Source organism: Streptopelia decaocto, assembly GCF_964273445.1.
Source record: "Streptopelia decaocto genome assembly, chromosome: 5".
In the NCBI taxonomy this organism is placed as follows: domain Eukaryota; kingdom Metazoa; phylum Chordata; class Aves; order Columbiformes; family Columbidae; genus Streptopelia; species Streptopelia decaocto.
In genome coordinates this window covers 34275876-34294526 of record NC_138659.1, presented here as the reverse complement: position 1 = coordinate 34294526, position 18651 = coordinate 34275876, and the positions used below count along the sequence as shown (strand labels likewise).

At 55.1% G+C, this 18651-nt stretch overlaps 2 protein-coding genes across 3 annotated transcripts in view; one reads left to right on the top strand and one right to left on the bottom strand.

The window, feature by feature from the left end:
• Positions 1–18651, top strand: part of CDH23 (cadherin related 23) — a gene marked incomplete at its 5' end in the record, with an annotated part of 191770 nt that overhangs the window by 155665 nt on the left and 17454 nt on the right. For both annotated transcript variants that reach the window (XM_082054336.1, XM_082054337.1), the window contains 5 exons: positions 215–343; positions 467–595; positions 2223–2450; positions 16942–17163; positions 17245–17364. In XM_082054336.1, coding sequence (XP_081910462.1) covers positions 215–343; positions 467–595; positions 2223–2450; positions 16942–17163; positions 17245–17364 — 828 coding nt within the window. The remainder of the gene's footprint in view (positions 1–214; positions 344–466; positions 596–2222; positions 2451–16941; positions 17164–17244; positions 17365–18651) is intronic.
• VSIR (V-set immunoregulatory receptor) lies at positions 5797–15333 on the bottom strand. Its single transcript, XM_082053856.1, has 7 exons — positions 15173–15333; positions 10024–10479; positions 9354–9401; positions 8505–8612; positions 7406–7433; positions 6748–6935; positions 5797–6492 (listed from the first exon to the last, which is right to left on the bottom strand). Exons 1-7 carry the CDS (start codon positions 15234–15236, stop codon positions 6455–6457), a joined length of 930 nt encoding a protein of 309 aa, XP_081909982.1. The 5' UTR covers positions 15237–15333; the 3' UTR covers positions 5797–6454.

The window sequence follows — 18651 nt, the reverse complement described above, 5'->3', positions numbered from 1 at the left end:
CACCATAGGAAAGCTGTGGGTGATAGCAGGATTGCCCTGTGGGCGTTTGCCTTGGGGCAACTGCAATGAGCCAGCACACCCCTGGACCTCAACACATTGGACATCTTAAAATGCTCAGAGACTGCCCAAGGCGATGTTGGGTTTGTTACTGTGGGATCTCCTTTCTCTCCTTTCTCCTCACAGTATCCCCTTGCCTGCCCTTTTCTGTTTCCAGGTGACTTTCTCACTGACGTCAGGGAACATTGGCCGGGTTTTTGAGATCCGTACCACCAACAACACCTACGGAGAGGTGTTTGTGGCACGGCCGCTGGACCGGGAGCGACTGGATCACTATACCTTATGGGTAAGCACCAAACCACCCCTCTTACCTCCTTGGGCGGCTTCTAGTTTGAGCATCAAGGATGTTCTTCTGGTACTGTGAGCTTAAAAATAGCATTTTTTGACAAATCCATGCCCCAACGCACAGATCCAAGCCGCGGATGGCGGCATACCTCCCCGGAGGAAGGAGCACATCCTGCGGGTGAACGTCCTTGATGTCAACGACAACCCCCCCGTCATCGACAGCCCCTTCGGCTACAACGTGAGCGTGAGTGAGGTGAGCACCCAGCACTGCTCCTGTCCTTTCCTCCACCCAAGGTGAGGTCTGAGCACAAGGGGGGTGAGGACAATCCACCTTGGATGGTTTAAGGGTTGATAGCCCCTCGCAAACCTCATCTTGGGTCATTTAAAGGTTAGTAGGCCCTTGCAGACCTCATCTTGGGTCATTTAAGGGTTGGTGACACCTTGCAAACCTCACATTGGGTCATTTAAGGATAGGTGACACCTTGCAAACCCCACATTGGGTCATTTAAGGGTCAGTGACACCTTGCAAACCTCGTATTGGGTCATTTAAGGGTTGGTGGCCCCTTGCAAACCTCACATTGGGTCATTTAAGGGTTGGTGGCCCCTTGCAAACCTCATATTGGGTCATTTAAGGGTTGGTGGCCCCTTGCAAACCTCACATTGGGTCATTTAAGGGTTGGTGGCCCCTTGCAAACCTCATATTGGGTCATTTAAGGGTTGGTGGCCCCTTGCAAACCTCACATTGGGTCATTTAAGGGTTGGTGGCCCCTTGCAAGCCCTCATCTGTGATGGCCTCCTATTTTGGAGCTAGGAGAGAGCTCTGCAGGCAACTTAAGCCCATGAGGCTGCAGGGAGCAGCAGGAAGGAGAAGTGGCTACACACCCGTGGAAATGCCACCAAAGTGACACAAGAGGCGGCGCGAGGCAGAATAGGAATTGCTTTCAGGAAGCAGCTCGGCAAGAGCTGGATAATTAAGCAATAAAATACAATCAAGCATGAGGAAAGACAACTTATTTCCTGACGGTTTAATTCCTGGACCAGGGGGTTCTCAATTTGACGATGAAAAATGAAATATGAGTAATAGCCGGTGACACTTAGCTGCGAGGAAGTGCTGCTCGTGATTAATGGCTTTGCATTAAAGTTATTGCCCTGTTAGGATTTTCTTATCTATTTAATACATGTTCAGAGCTGGTTGAAGAACAGAATTTCTGTTTTCATTTCCCCTGTAATGGGACTATCCAAAAATAATTAGCCGCGCTCTAAGGCCATTACACAGCGTTCACCTTTGCGCACACACTGGTTTACACGCTCTTTCAGGCTGTGCAGCCTAGAAAGGACCTAATGCACAGATTTCTGTGGCAGGGAATCAAACTGGTCCATTGCAACAAATGGGAGATGCTTTAACATAAGGAAAAGCGGTGCAATTTTGGTGTGCAGTGGCAGCTGGCTTTGGCAACCTAACAGCAAATGTCACCTGTTAGCTTTATTCCATTTCCTTCAAAGAGCTAATGGAGAAAACACATTTAATTTCGGAGTTTCAAACAAAAACAAAGATGGGAGCACTTGAACAAAGGGCAGAGCCTTTCGTTGCTAAACCTGCGTCTGGTTCTGAGCTACCAGCGTCAGGGCAAGTAGCCTCGAGTTGCTTTTTGTACAAAGATGCATCTATTGATGAAACACGGTTTGCAATAAGCATGGCAAAATGGCATTCAGGGGCTGCTGAGGGACATCCTGGAAAAACAAAACAAACCAACAAAAAAACACAACTCTATATTAGAATGACATTATTAATGTTATTTATTATGTAGTTTCTATGTTGTGAGGTGCCGGTGTTCCACGTTGTGTGTATCTGCCGCTCACCCCGCTGTCTCACCCTGCAGAACGTCGGTGGCGGCACGGCGGTGGCCCAGGTACGTGCCACCGACCGGGACGTCGGCCTCAACAGCGTCCTCTCCTATTACATCACCCACGGGAACGAGGACCTGACCTTCCGCATGGACCGCGTCACCGGCGAGATCGCAACCCGGCCCTCCCCGCCCGACCGCGAGCGGCAGAGCTTCTACAGCCTGGTGGTCACTGTCGAGGACGAGGGCAACCCCTCCTTGTCGGTGAGCCACAGAAGTGTGCTTTTCATGGGAAGGATGGGGCTGGGTAGAGCTGCAGGAGTAAGCTTAGCATGGACGTGTCAAGTGGGAAAGGGGGCAACAGGCCTGGGAAGCCATGTTTTGGTGGCCCAGCCATTTGGGTGATGTCTCTGGGTCCAGATTTGCTGGTCTGAATGAGAACCTTCCCCAGTGCCTGCTCCTGTGGGATGCCCTCTTCTAGTTGTTCATGCACGATGCTCTCCATCTCACTGCCTCTGCTCTGAAGGGGTTTTAGCAGAAGCATTGAACTGTTTCTCTTGCATCTGTAAATGCCAAAAATATCAAGAGCATCCCAACAGGCTGCAGGAGCCGTCCTGCCCTTGCACTCCGAGTCTGAAAGATCCTGAGATGTTGCTCTGACCCATCGCAGGGCAGGGGGTGGCTGGAGCAGCAGCTGAACCGCTGTTCAGCTCACTGTGGACCCGTGTGTCTGCTCTGGTGCATGCACATGCAATGAGCTCCGCTAATTACTGCTACAGCCATCACAGTCCCCGCTGTGTGAGGTTCGGGTGGCTCGTTGGTCGCACTGCTGCCGTCCAGAATACCCTGTCCACAATGAGCAGGGTCTGAGCTTGTGTTGGAGGGCTGATAGGAGATCCCATCCATCAGCCTTTGGTCTGGGGAGGTGGCCGCCTTGCTTTGGAGCTCCCAGCCGAGTCTGTCCTAACGCCGCGGCTCTGCGGGGGAGCGAGCGAGCACCTGCGTGCACAAAGAGCCCAAACCGTGAGCTGGGGAGATGTGACACCCTGCGCGACACCCTGCCATCCTTCCTCTCCCCCACCTCACCCTGCTATCTCTTACCATCTCTCTGATCTCCCAGCACAGCTCTCGCTGCAAAGCCTTGCTCTACATTTTAAGGAAACAGGTTGCAACCAGCAGTGCAAAGTGTGGGTTGCAACCCTCACTTCAGGCTTTGCACTCTCAGCTCCTCCTTCCTGGCGTGGTTCACACCCTTGCTTGTGCATCATCATCCTTTTCTTAAGTGATTCTGCCACTGCGGCTTAAATTTAGGTGAGGATCTTCCCCCAAAATGAGAGAAGGCACCCCATCCCTATCGCCCCAGCACCCTGGGAGCATCACTGATGAGGTACTGGTAAGGAATGCCATGTGCCCAGCTGGTAAATCCTATTTCCATGGCAATACCCTCTTCCTTCCCATTGCTGGAGAGGACAAGTGACACAGCTGATCGCTTCACGCTGCCAGAGCAGCGTCCCAGCAGCCTCGCTTGTCCCTGGGGTTTCTGTGCCATGTCACTGGTGTGAGTTATGCCAGCAGTGATGACCAAGATCCCGCCGTGCCGAAGCAAAACAAAGCATCCAGTGACCCAATTCCTGAGCGGAGAGGAGAGTTTCAGCCCTTTTCGGAGCTTGAGGACACTTAGGTCTTGTGAAAGGCTGTCCCACGTGTCACTCAGTGGCTGCTGGCATCGTGCCTGGGTGATGAAATGATGTCTGTCAGGAGTTTGTCACCTACTAGAAACTTGGGTTTCACAAGCAAATCTAGGCTGATGCAATGATGCACAAACAGGGATTTATTGTCTGTCATTAGTGCATCCCTCCGTGTGCTTTGAGATTTGGCCTCCTGGGTATGGGGGAGGCAGAGGAGACAGATGTGGGAGAGGACTTGGGAGTCCCATTGGTGATGTGTGACACAACAAGTGACTGGTTGTCCCCTGGGGACCTGGAAACACAAGGGCAAAAGGGTGAAATGCTGATGATAAAAGGAAAGAAAACCTTCTTTTCAGGAAAGAAAACCTTCACAAGCTGGTGAGCTGCAAATGGAGACTCTTCCTCTTCTTACATGGGAACTGCAGGAGTCACCAGGGCTCTGTCTGGCCCTGGTGCAAGCCCTGAGGGCTGACCCTGCTCTGGAGCATTTGGGATGCTTCCCACAACAGAAGGAAGGATGCCTGCCCAAGGGACCCCCATGCACCGGAGCAAGGCTCCTCCTGGCACCCACAGCCCTGAGCACCAGTGGTCAAAACCGCTCCTCACCACCCCGATATCAATCTCACAGCCGCCCCCGGATGGAGTTGCTGCAGCCTCAGTAGTTTCTGTTCCCATCCGCCCGCTCGGAAACAAGAGTTCAGGTAAAGCGGCTCCGTGCTCTCCCCGGGAGCGAAGCCCCGAGTGCTGATGCAGCGGAAAATAATTGGCAGCGGGGCGCCAGCTTGACCTGCATTCCCAAGTCAGGTGTTTGTAGAGCTGATAGGACCTGGCAAGGTCCGTGCGAGTATGAGCATCTCACTGGGTCAACTTCACCATGAGCATCCTGTCCGAAGGTGCAGCACCGTCCAGTCCACTCCACTGGCACGAGGAGCCCCACAGCCTATGGCACAGGGTATCCCAAAAGAAACGAGATTCCTGCAGCACGCAGAGAAACCTGTTTCCAGCAATGCTTTTGTGTGTTGTCAGAAGAGAAACGCAGAGGGACTCAGAGAGGGTTTCAAGCGGTTAGGAGCACGGGCAAATCCCACATGTGCCTTTCCGGCCGCAGCTGCTGGGACAGGGGGAGGGAAGCGCAGGAGGTTCTGGGCGATGGGAAAGGGCCGAGCCGTGGGCGGCTGTAAAGCACAAGTCCCGTACTCAGGAAGTTACGTCTGTGGTGGGAACATCAGTGCTGGCTTCTCTTTTATCCCTCTGCCTGCGGTTGGACTGTCTTGAAGTTGCTCTTGCTGAAGCCAACACCACATGAATCAACCTCTGCCGTGGGGCCAGCCCATTGCAGAGGCAAACGCTGTTTCCTCAAGCCACGTAGCATGAAAACGCGTCGTGCAGCCGGGGATGCTCTGCCCGGGCACAGCGCCTGGGACGGCTGTTGCTCAGGTGCAACGTTGTTTTGGTATGAGTAATGTTTATGTTTGTCTGGTGGCAAAGTTGTTTCCCCGTGTTTTACAACAAAAGCAGAAGAGACAAAATCAAAACACACCCTTTGAGTAACAGCATCTACCACAAGGCTTTATCTCCTTGCTGCAGGCTGAGTCACGCTGGAACCTGACCCACGGCCTCTTTCGGATGAGCGATGCCAGATGCTGCATTCGGACAGAGGATGCTCTGAGGGCACCTGTGTCCATAGGGTCCCCTGGCGTGGCTGAAGGCGATGACCCTGGGGACAGCCGCTCTGGCTGTGCCGGCCCAGGAGGATTGGGGGAAGCCAGCTGGCGCGTTTCCCAGCGCCTGCTGCTCCCGCGCCTCCACGGGGGCTCTCGGCCACATCACGGGAACATCCTCCAACACGCTCCAGATGAACTTCCTAACTTACAGCATTACAAAAAAAACCCACAAGCAAAACCAAACAAAACCCATAAACATCCTTTTTTTCTTTTAATCAGCACTGATAATGAAACGAACAGAAAGATAAATTCCCCTGATCCCAAGCCAAGGACAAAATTAGAGCAGAAATAAGGCTCGCCCCAATGTGTATCCAGCTGAAAATGTGGCAGCCTCTCAAGTCCGTGGCCATCTGAAAAGGCTGGTGGGGAAGGAGGGCTCCGGCAGCGCCAGGGAGCCTCTCCCCTTCCTGTTTTGCAAAGAAAAAGGTAGTACAAGGTTGGCCAGTGACCCTGTTTTGTCTCGCAGTGGATATAAAGTACTTTTCCATCCGCTCCCAGAGAGGATGTTCCGTCAAAGATGCAGAAGCAGGTTGGCATTGCAGAGCTTAAACCCCTGGCAATAAGTTAAATCCTGGGGGAGATTCGCAGGTGCAGGTCGTCTTTCCTCCCCTGCGTCTCCAGTTTTCAGCTAGTCTGTAAAACGCAAGCAGGACAAAGCCATGCTCTTCTCCATAGAAACAGGTAGTAAAACCAAAATCCGGACAAGAGAGGTTCCTGTGCAGCTCCAGGGCAGGAGGTGAGGGCAGGACTCTGTGTTCAGTGTTGTTTTGTGAGGTTTTGCTGCCCTTCCCGGGGGTCCCAGGTGAGCGTGGCCTCTCCTGGCTGCGCCTGGGGGATGCAATTTCCTCCAACGTCTTTAGTCTTTCAAGGAATTTGGCGAGTCGGGAACAGGATCTGGAAGAGGGCAGAGCAGAGGTGTTAGTCCAGCCTGCAGCCTGGGGATGTCCTTCAGGAAGCAGCTTTTGCACAGAAAACAGACGCTTCAGGTCTTTCCCATCTCCAAGGCCTTAGGACTCAATGTCTCACATAACTCAAAGTTTGCAGCTGATATTTAACTCCTATTTTCCTGGTCACCCCCCCAGCTGCCCCATTCCTTCCCACCCCTCCCACCGTGGTACCCAGGGGGTCTCGGCATGTCCCGTCACTCACCCAGCGTTGGGAAGAAGCAGTCCCCAGGGCCGGGGGGGGACAGGGGGGTGCCAGGCTCGGAGAGGAGGTGCCGGCCAGACTCGGAGGGCTGCCGGCTGGCCATGTAGGATAGCTGGGGCCGGGGCCGCGGCTCCGCGCTCCCTGAGGGGACCGCCTCGAAAACGGGGTTTTCGATGCCCTGGGCGCTGCTGTGGAAGAGGAGAGGAGGGTGTGAGGGGTGGAGGCTTGCGCAGAGGTGGGGGTTCGGATTTTTACTTTAGGAGCTGGTTTTATCCCCAGGGTTTTGGCTGGGAAGAGCCAAGCAGGGCAGGGAGGGGGTTCAGGTGGTGGCTGAGAGCAAGTGGAGAGCCTGGCATGGGGGTGAAAACATAGCCAAAAGGCACCATGGGGCTCCGGGGAGATGTGTGCCTTTAGCACGGGCAAAAAGAAAGGAGCCACTTCCCACTCGGAGAGAGGGAACAGAAACAGCGGCTGCCGGGAAAGGGAAAGGACTCCCAGGCAGGGGTGCGGTCAGCATCCCCTTTGCTCTGCTGGGCTGAGCATCCATGGCGGCTCCGCAGGGAGGGGAGGAGAGGACAGAACCCTTGCAGGGACAGAGAGGTGGGCAGAGGGCATGCAAGGAGGTTGTGGGGAGCTGGAAGCACGTGGGTGTCCTCACCTCTCCATCCTGACGAGCTCATGGGCACCTGCCAAAGACAAAGTGGTTGGTGTGAGTGACAGCACATGAGGACCAGAATCAAACCCAAACCCGCTGCCAGCTCTGTTTTCTGGTGTCTCAACCACATCCAATTCCTCCTCTTCCTCTGCATGAACAGGCGCTTCTGCCAGCGCAGGGCAGGTGAAGTGCATCCGTGGCACCGGGGCTGCAGCCCGGCCCTGCTCGTGCCCAGGTGCGCTCACCACCCACTGGTGACACCCTCCCAGGGCTCTGCAAAATGCCACCCCAGCATCTGGGGTGCCCACCCCTGCATTTGGGCACCACCCTGTCATTTATTTCCCTTTGCCGTGGCAGATCCCACAGCCCATGTTACTCGGGTGCGTTGAATGGCTGCAGGGTGAGCATCCCGAGTCAAGGTGCACAAGTTTTGGCCCAGATCGTGCTGATGGAAAGCTCCCAGTGGAAACAACCTGCACCTAAACTGGTCTGAGACACACCAGAAACAAATCCTTCTGGGTTTTGCCTTCCCCCTTGGGTTAAATAGCATCCAGGTGATGCTTTGTGGCACAGGATGGGGAGCTACACCCCAGCCATGGCAAAAGGGATGCATGAAGGCAGGCATCTAGTCTTTTCGGCTGGGGACAACGTCAAAAGCACGGTTCCCGTTCTTGTGGCTGGCATCATGCCGGTGGCTGCTGCAGAAACCACTTCTCCAAAGGGTTTGCTCAGAGCCACACACAGAGAGAGAAACCACAGGGCCCCCGGCTTGCCCCAGGCCTGATGCAATGGCTCTGCTCGTTAAGGTGGTGCCCCTTTCCGCTTAATTACTGAAATCACGGGCAGCTGAGGGCAGGCAGGAACTGGCAGCTGCCTGCACCTCAGCACTGCCGGGAGCAGTGGAGGGAGATGTGGCTTGCTGCAGTCCCATTGCCATAGGCATGAAAGCGGTTGTTTGAAAGCAGGGAGGGGGACCCACCTTTGGGCCACCTGACATAGTGGCCATGGGACCCAGGGCAGCCAAATGCCCTCGCCCCAGTGGGACACATGTCAGCCCACGCCACCATGGTGACGCAGCCCGGGAGATGTGCTCAGTACGTACGCCTGCTGCTGACGGCTTGTCTCTGCTTGTAAATCAGGAGCAGGATGAGGGGCAGGCAGAGGATGCCCACAATGCACGCGCCCGTCGCCAGTGCAGCAGCCGTTATATCTGCAACAGAAGAGGGCAGTTTCCTCAAGCCGTAGCAGAACCGTAGGGCAACACCACTGTTGCCCCACGCCTGATGCAATCTGGCTCCCTCACACACGGGTGGTCCGCTCCTAGCAGGATTGGCTTTCCTAGCATTGCTGGCTGAGGAGATAAGCTCTGAGGCATCAGTTTAGGACTTCGTCCAAAGTCCTTTATTGCTGGAGGATGCTTCAAGGTCTTTCTTTAGTCTTCTAGACATGAGGGAAGAAGCAATGGCTCTGATAAAGCCTTTGAAGGCAGCAGAAAGGCTCCCCATAAGGCAGGCAGCCTGAGGGCATGGCTGTGGCCACCAAGGTCCATGTGGGACAGCCTGTGACAGGTCAAGGGCTGCCTGAATCAAGGGCAGGTTCAGCTCAAGCCCTCCTCTCCAGCACGTCCCCCTGGGGGAGCAGCCTCTTGCACCAGTGTCTGTGGTTTTGGGGCAGAATTTTTTCCCCTTTTCTTTTGTGTCCAGCATTTGGGCCTGAGGTTTTGAGCACTGCCCATGGGGAGGAGGGTGCAGTTTCCCCAACCATGTTGCAAACCAGTTTTAGCAAAATCTGCCTATGTAGCCGAGGTGACATGGGCTCAGGATGGTGGCAGAATGTTGCAAGAGGTTCCTGTGACTCTTTGCTTTTCTGTCCCTTCCCATCTCCTTGTGGCAGTGGCTGCTCAATCCCTGATCGAGTTTTAGGGGGAAACACAGCTCTTTTTTCCCCTTACCTTTGCTGGTGGCAGTGTGAAACGTGCAGTTTTGAAGCCCTCCTTTGCCTGTGGAGAAGAGAAAAGCATGTTGGATGTCAGGGGAGCCACTGAGGTACCACGGAGCCCCCACACCTGCCAGCTGCGCTTGCCTTTGCTCACCAGCACTGAGAAAACCAGCCCAGAGCATCCCAAAAGCAAGAGTTTAGTTCTGGGAAGTGTACACTGAGATTCCTGCCGTGCTGCCCCGTTCCCCCCGCAGCAGTGGGGCCATCCCTACTCACACAGGCCCTTTTCTTCAATCTAAAAGAGAAAGCATCTGTCCTAACGCTTCAAATCAAGGGCAGGAGACGCCTTCCCCAGCCCTCGCTGAGGCTCGCCTGCCAGACAGCTCCTTTTATGTTGAGGTTTGTTTTCCTCTCCTCCAGAAAAAGGTTGAGGAAGATCAGTGAAACTATGTAACTCGGACTTTATTGCATTCCAGCCTCTTGATTCGTTATTTTTAATGTTCCACTGCTCTCTGTCCTTAATTCAAACCTTCAACATCTGCTGTGCTTTCACTCTTGCAACACAGCTTGGGCTGTCAGCATCAGCCTACCCTGCCTCCCCAGCCCCAAAGCTGCACCCCAGCATCCCTGGTGCACCCCAGCATGGGTGGGGGACAGGCGGGGGCTCCCCTTTTCCCCCTCACCTTGCTGAATCTGCAGCTCCACGACGCCGTGAACAACTTGCAAGGTGTGGATCCTGCTGTGCTCCCGCCTGGCCTCAATGGCGTAGCAGCAGTAATTCCCGCTGTCCTGCAGCGTCAGGTTCATCACCACGATGTGAAAAGCGCCGTGGTGGTCGGGGACAAACTCCACTCCGTGATGGCTGGTTTGCCCCGCGAGGGGGGATTTTTGGGTGTTGTTGCCCGGCGGCTCGTGGTGCCGGCCCAGGTCATGGTGCAGCTCCTTGTTGGTGACGTTGCGGATGTGCTTCTTGTCAGAGCAGCTCTGGTCGCCGTTGCTGCTGAAGTACCAGGATTTGTAGAGCAGGTTGTGGCGGTCGGTGAGGGGGCCGCTGATGCGGCAGGTCAGGGTGACGTTCTGGCCCTCGGGGCAGATGCAAAGTGAGTACGGTGTCGTGATCAGGAAAGCTGTTGGCCCTCCTGCCGGGAAAAGGTGACCCAGTCAAACCCTACATCCCCAGGCTTTTCATAGCAAAATGGGGATCCCTCCCCAAACAAGCCCTGCAAATCCCACCACGGATGGTGGCAGAGGGGTGGCTCAGGGGTGGCAGTCGGAGGGAAACAGAGGGAGAAAATCCTTTGCCTTTAGGGCAAGAAAAGCCCCTGAGCTCCCCATATCCCAAGAGGGGATGGGAAGCATGGTATGAGCCCTCCACTTGATCTGCAGCAACATCCCAGCCAGGCTGGGAGCTCAGTTTCACCCTGGAAATAAGCCCTGGAGGAGAGGTATGCTTTACATAGGGCTGAGCATCAGCTTTTAACAGCAGCAGGGATGCCAAAGTTTGGCCAGGGCGGGGGAGTGGGGTTCTGCCCCAGCTCGTGGAACACCAGACTTCTGCAAGGCTGCATATGGCTTGCAAATGGCGAAATACGAGTGCTGCTGAGCGGGCAGAAAGAACAGAAAGCGGGGCGGGGGGGAAGCAAATATCTAGGAGGAGTCTGTGCCCCCTGAGATCAGGCGGAGAGCGGGTCCCACCCTGCTTGTTTTTCAGCCCGGGGGGAGGAGGAGGAGGAATTGGCCAACGCTGAGTGTGAGGAGCTGCTTGAAAATGAAAACAGTTTTCAGAAAGCAATCCCTGCCAGCTGCAAAAGGCGTAGTGGGAGGCCTGGCAGAGGCACAGGGGGAGATGGAGGGAAGCAGAGGAGCGTATGGTGGCGTTACCGGTCCCATCCAGCACACCGGCGGAGGATACTGGTGGGCAAAGGGAGCTGCGCCTGAGGGGAGAGAAAAGAGCAAATATGGGCGAGTCTGGTGCTCTGGCCCCACCGGGGCATTCTGTTTGCAGAAGTGCAAATATCACCTCCAAAACTGAAGAAAAAGCAGATTCTGGGTTCATTTTCTTTAAGTTATTGAGCAAATGAGGTACCTAGTGCTGGTTTACAACAGAGAAGGTGGTACAAGGACAAGATGTTATTGTATTTTGGTAACATCCTGTTGTGCCATTAACTCCACTGCTGTTTCACTTTGAGGTTTTTCACTTGCTATATCGAGAGGGTGTCAATCGGCGGCAGGGTGTGCTGTGCCTCCCCGAAAGCCATCCTGCCGAGCGAGGGGTGCCCCAGCACGGGGCAGCGTCCTCCTGCGGGCAGGGTCACCGCGGCACCACCCGAGCGAGGGGCGCCCCACCACTGGGCAGCGTCCTCCTGCAGGCAGGGTCACCGCGGCACCACCCCAGCACCGGCTCCGCTCCAGAGACCGAAAGTAAAAACGTGCTCTGTGTGCTCCACCTCTCGAGGTTATTTTTGGGTTTTAAATCACTCTGGGGCAGAGGTTTGCCTGATATGAGCTTCACACTGCCGCCTTTGGGCTTGTTTTCAAGCCCCGCTTGCTCCTCATCCTCAGATGCTGCTGGGGCCGGGATGCTCAGCCCGACGGGCTGGATTTCGGCACGCAGCAGAGCAGGTCCCCCAGCTCCTTGCCAGCTCTCCAAGCACAAAAGGCACCTCAGATGTGTTTCTCAATACCTGCTGCAGCGGGAAGTGCCCCATTCACATGGGGGGTCCCCCGGGAGCCCAGGGAAGGGAAGCCAGGGCTCTATTGGAGGAAGTCACACTTCCAACACCTTGCAAAAGTATCTGCAGGAGTCTTTGTTTTCCACCCCCACCATCACTCAAACAGGGGCCATCCCGCTCATCCTCACGCAGTTTGCAAAGCCGGGACTTACTAAACCATCCAGCTTCCACCCCCGGCGCTTGATGAGAACCGTCTGGATGGAAAGTCAGCACAGCCCACGCTTTCGGCAGCGGGGAGGGGGGGTTACCATGTGTGCGAAGGCTTCGGCATTACCAACTTCCCTTCTTTTTCCCGAGAGGGGGAAGGCTTCCAAAAGCTCATGAGTGGAGGAGCAAACAGTCGGGAGGAGAGCTGGTGAGGCACAGCGTGCCCCATAGCAGCGCCAGGGAGGTTGTTGGTGCCTCCCCAAGGGCTAAGGAAGCTTTAAAGCTGCGCTAGGTGCCAGCTGGTGCATGGAGGAAACATCTTTTGGTGTCTTTACACTGAAGCTCATGGATCTTAATCTCCCCCGGGCGCTGCGGGTTTCCAGACTGCAGGTTTGGCTCCATCCCATCCCGCTCAGACCGTTCCCTTTGATGTCAGTGCCATTGGCAAATGCCAAAATGAAGCCAGACGCTCGGCTCCACGCAGCTCCAGCTGAGAGCCGGGGGGCGGTGCTGGACCCATTCAGGTCCAAGCCAAGAGCTGTCATCTTGTCACCATCTGGTAAAGGTGAAGGAGGTCTCAAGCAGGTGCCAAAAGCATCCCTCTTGCTCTTTGGCACCTCAGTAACGTCGCCTCTGACCCGCAGTGCTGCACCAGTGCGGCGCAGAGCCGGCACAGCCCTGGTACATCCCCGATGCTGGTGCTGCTGCCAAGCTTGCAACCGGGGAGCTCTCCTTTCAGAGAAAACAAACTGCAAAACGCACTCAAGTCTGTGTTGCTTTGCTGACCAACAGCTCAAGTGAAGCAGGGTTTTGGGCTGAGTTCTGCGTTGGTGAGCAAAAGCTTCTCCTGGCTTCTTTGGTTTACACTGCTGTGATTTGCACATCATGTCACCTCTTTCCATCCCAGGGAAACCTGGGTGGGAGGGCTGCAGCCTTTGGAGCGGCTCAGCCACTGCAGAGGAGGGGCTGCCGGAGCGAGGAACCCAACCTCCATCCTTCTTCTGGGAGCTTTTGGACCAGCCTCACATGAAAGCGCCACAAGACCCATCGTCACTGTGTTGTCATTATGCTTCAGAGTTATCAGCTGGGTGAGATGTGCGGGGACACCCTTACCTTGGCACAAATACTTACAGCAGGAAACACAAAGGGGAGAAAAAAGCTTACTGAAGGTGCCAGACGCCCACATTAATGGCTCTCGACTCCCATACTCTGAGGAGCCAAATGGCTTTTCAGCTGCTCCCTGGGTACCCGTGACCTGGGCCATGGGACAACGGCCTGGAGCTGCTGCATCCACCAGAGGGTCCTGCCTCGCTCCTCATCCAGCACAGCCCTGGCTGGGGGACAGGCTCACAATGCCAGGTTTGCACTTGGGGTGCGATTTTGGAAAGCCCAGCTCAGCTGCCGTCCCTTGGGTATAGAGGAGCCGCTTCCCCATCCACCTCGCTGCCAGCATCTCCAAACCACAGAGGAGCTGGCTGTCTCCAAGGGCTCTACTTCTCCATCAAGCCTGGCTAAAATTAGCTGGGAGTTCAGAAAGTTTCAGCAGGCACAAAGCTCAGTTCCTCTGGCACCGGGCTCACATTGAACATTGGTATCCAAGTTTGTTGCGTTGCGGAAGGCCTGATGTTTAGTCCCGGCACCCCAGATGCATAAATGAAATAATCCAAAGCCTCATGGAGATGCTGGGAATCGCTCCCTGCTGTCAAAAGGCTCGAGTGAGAAGGAGAGCACACTTCAATCTGTGCCAGCCTGGCTGTCCCAGATGAGAAAGAGGAACGGACTCCCTATCCCATTGGAACAGGGCATCGTTTCTTCCTGGGAATGTGCCAGAAGAGGCCCTGGAGGGAGTCACTTTGCCGTCCCAGAACAGAGGAGATGCCAAGCCTGAGAGGATGCTCATCCCCCACCTGTGCGGGGCGGGGAGGGACTGCAGTCCTTCCCAGCTTCGTTCTCTGACCCTTCATCTGTTGATGAGCTGTGGCTTTAATTGCCACCACCCATTTGCCTGTCCCCAGAGCCCTGATACAGAACCACTGCCTGCCAGGGCTGGTGTGGAGTCAGGTGTGAGGCATCGCCCTCCCAGAGCATCCCCCACTGTGCTGAGGAGCCACCGGAGAGCTTCCAGCCCTGGGAACCCCCCCAGAGCATCCCCCGCTGTGCTGAGGAGCCACCGGAGAGCTTCCAGCCCTGGGAACCCCCCCAGAACATCCCCCACGGTGCTGAGGAGCCACCGGAGAGCTTCCAGCCCTGGGAACCCCCCCAGAGCATCCCCCCACGGTGCTGAGGAGCCACCGGAGAGCTTCCAGCCCTGGGAACCCCCGCAGAGCATCCCCCACGGTGCTGAGGAGCCACCGGCAAGCTTCCAGCCCACGGAAGCTGGAAGTAGAAGGAAAAGGCAACTCGACGGTCCTGCCCCAGCTGCCCACTCAGAGAAGCTGCCTGGCACATCCCAGCAATGACGGTGGAGCGGAACATCTTCAGAGAGGGCACCCGAGCCCTGCGCACGCCAGCTGCCTCTCTGCTCCCTCAGGGCTGATGAAGGCTCCTTTCACCATGGCGTGGCCGGGGACCTCTGCAGTGCCAGAACAAAGTGCCATGCAGGAATAGGGTGGCTTTTGCAGCTCGGGATCCCTGTCAGGGGACCGGCAGTGACAGGGAGTATTGCTTGCTTTCCACACACATCAGATTGAAGCGAAGGCGAAAGAAGGAAAACCCAAACGCAGAGTTTTAAAACAGCAGCTCCCCTGTGGCCCCTGTCCCTCAACATAGCCAGCATCGTGTGAAACACTGGTTTGGTCCTCCCCGCTCCGAAATCACAGGGTGAGAACGTAAATAACCCCGCAAATAACCCAAATTCCTCCTGCTGAGGCACAGCCCTGGCTGAGCAAACGCGGTGCCCCAAGCGAGGGGAGTTTCTTCAAGCGGGAGGAGAGGAAAGCGAGCTGGAGCTTACCGTGGGACGCGAGCAGGCAGAGCGTGGCCAGCAGCAGCCTGGCCCGGGGGGACGTCACCTCCATGGTGGCTGGGGCGGACGGGGGTGCTGGCCTCTGCGGAGCCGGCCGCGCACTCTGAGCAGCCCCGCAGCAGCAGCCGGGCTTGCAGACACAGGAAATTTCATTGAGATGTTGCAGGCGGCAATGGAGAGAACTGCGAGCACCCCCAGGAGGTGAGCTGGGGCAGGGAGCTGCAGGCAGCCGGGGGCAGCGGCAGCACCCCAAATGGGCACCCTGCGTGTGTCCCCACCCTTTTGGGCAGCGGCAGGTGCATCTGCGCCCTTTTTTCCCTTATAGCACCGCAGGAGGTAGCTTGGAGCAAGCTGGTCCCCCTGCCTGCTGGTTTGGGGTAGCTGAGGGGATGCTCACTGTGCTAGGGAACATGCTGGTGCCAGTCCCCATCCCTTCCCTGGTTGGAGCTGATCCCCTGGGGCCAATCTCCAGCTTGTTTGATTTGTGCACTTTGCCTGTAATTATAGTTTTTCCCGTGTTCATGAGGATTAAACAGGCAGAAGCCCTCCTGGGGTGAACAGGAGGCAGGTACAGGGAAGGGTAACTCAAAGCAGAGCCAGCTCAGGGAAGGGAACAGAGCTTCCCAACCAAAAAAGGGTAGAAGATCGTCCCCCTCGTGCAGCCTGTTTGCACAGGGGGGCCCTTACTTTGCCCTCAAATATCAAAGCAGCACCCTGGGCTCACGTAAATCCTGGAGCTTCACTTTGAATTCAAAAGACAACTATGAACTCTCCGGCCACCTCATTTCTAACAGTGCAGGCACATGTCTGTTCCCTGGAAAGTGGAGCCCAGAGACAGGTGGAGGTTTGCAAACCGCAGGAAACTTTGCTGCTAACCTGCTCTGAGTTTGGAGCGTGCAGCGTAATAGAAAAGTCGCTAATTACCCTGTGGTTTTGTGGTTTTTACAGCAAACATGCCTGTGATGCTCTCGTAAAAAATGTAACCCTTGTCTGGCAGGAGGAAATCTGTCACTGGGGAATGTGTAGGCACAAAGCCCAGGGACTCCAAGAAATGGTTCATCTGTCCCAAGACCCCACCTCTGAGCTGAGCTCTTAGGCAAGGTGGCATGCTCTTGTCACCTCCCCAGCCCCAGATGTGCCCCCTTGGTGGCACAACCAGAAGACATCCTTCAGTAAGTGGCTGTGTGGGGTCAGATACAACTGGAAGAGGGTGAGGACAGGCTGAGCCTGACCAATGGTGAAATTGGGGTTAGCAAGTGGACAATGGGACCTGCGGGTAGAGAGTCCAGATGTCTGAGATGCTCATTTTTCTTCTTCTCCTGAGCCATGGCAGAATCATCTCCAGGTACCTTCCATCCGACCGCGTTGCCACCCTTGGTAGGAACAACCAAGGTGTCCTCAATGTCAAAGTGAGCAAGGCATGATGGGCTTCAACCTCTGGCTTTTGCTCGGCCAGGGGCTGCTGCCTGTTGTCATCAGCACTGCTAAAAAATGGGTGAAGAGGAAAGGCAACCCAGAGCCATGCTTAGCTTGGGAACAAGAGTGTGATTCAATCTCCGTACCGCACTGTTACCTGGAGATGCATCTGCAGCCATGGCTCATTCCATTTTGAGCCCTGCATCCTGTTTGAGTCTCTTGACAGGATTGAGCCCACATTGATCGTTGACCTTGACGAGTCCAGCCTTCCCCAGCCAGCTCCAGAGGTTGCAGAGCCAGTCCTTCCATGGTGCTTAACACAATGTCCCCATGTCCCACAGGCCACCACCACAGTATATGTCACCATCCTGGATGAGAACGACAACGCTCCCGCCTTCCAGCAGCAGCTCTATGAAGTGACCCTTGACGAAGGTCCCGCCACGCTCAATGCCACCTTGGTCACTGTGCAGGCCCTGGACTGGGACGAGGGACCCAACGGCACAGTTGCATACGACATCACTGAAGGCAACATCTTGGGTACCTTCCACATCGACAGTGCCACGGTCAGTAAGGATGCCGGCCCAATCCCGGCCGTGACCCATCATGCTCCCCTCACTCCTGGCTGCTCTCCCCTCGCCTTGCAGGGGCAGATCCGCACCGTGAAGGAGCTGGACTATGAGATCAGCCACGGGCGCTACACCTTGATCGTCATCGCCACCGACCAGTGCCCCATTGCGTCACGCCGGCTGACGTCGACCGCCACGGTAGGGAGCTGCTGGTGGGGTTGCGACACTGCAGCCTCTTCGGGGTCGAGAAGTTCCCCCTCGTGTGAGCAGTTTTCACATCTCCTTCCCAGGGGTCACCAATCGCTTTTCCTAGCTGTGGTCAGTTTGTCAAGTTGCTGTCATGGGGGTTGCAAAACAGGGAGGTGGGTAAGGGATGCTCGTGGGTTAATTAGCCCAATTATTTGATTCCATAAAGACACAGACAGAAGGAGTTCCTGGAATTGCTTTTAAGTAGCACTAGGTTTTCTTCAGATGTCTTCTTGGTTCTTCTTGCCTGAAGGGACAGTAGGTAGTGAAGCATTGCTAGAGCATTAATTTCTGCTTCATCTTTATCTTCTCTTATTATTTATCTCCTTTTAAAACTCCTTTTTCAGTAATTGCATGGAGGCTATTTAAAACCCCTAGCCATTTTTTGGTTGCTTCTCTCTATAGCTCTTCCATTTCTCCTGGACCATGGTGACCCGAAATCAGTGCATGGCTCAAAGTGTGAGGAGGGCAGACTAGCAGCTGCAAAGCAATTTTTTTTTGCAGGAATTTAATACACTGACTGTTTTTGTGGCCTAAACCAAAATTTGATGGGATGTATGGCAGACATTCTCCATGTCTGGAATTATGTTGGGGTCTGCAGGTGAGAGGGATTGGTTAGATATTCTGCCTTGGCTTCTTATCGTAGACCATTATACCTCACCCAGATATCGAGCCAAGCATTTGCTGGTCCCCCAGAGGAGATAAGTTCTTGTATGCAAAGGAAAATAGAGAAACTGAAGGGGAGAGATTTCTGTGGGTAAAATCTGTCCCTGCAAGCCTGGCAGCTTGGGCAGATGTGTGCATCCGATACTGTTGGAGATGCCTTCAGCGACAGAAACCTGGAGACCTGGGCAAGGCAGCAGCTGCTGGTGAAGGCAAAGCTCTCCCTGCTCTTGGCCCAAGCAGACATGAACTTGGAAAGCCCTTCAGCCACAAGCACCGAAGCTGGAAGGGATAAGAAGCACCCTCCCTCCATGGCCCAGGGAGTTCGTGCCGGCACCGTAGGAAAACATTGCTTTTAGGAGGAGATTTAGTGATTATTTAAGATCCCGAGTGATGGGAAATCCATCACCCTGATAAGGCATGCCAGTGTTTGTTTTCTCTACTGCTAGGAAACGAGCAGACTTTCAGGCAGGCTCTTCTGTAAAGATTAGATTTAGCCAGTAACGAATGCCATTCTGATGGGTTTTACTGTCTTTTAGCCCAAGAGGTCACAACAATTTGCAGCATCTTTCTCAT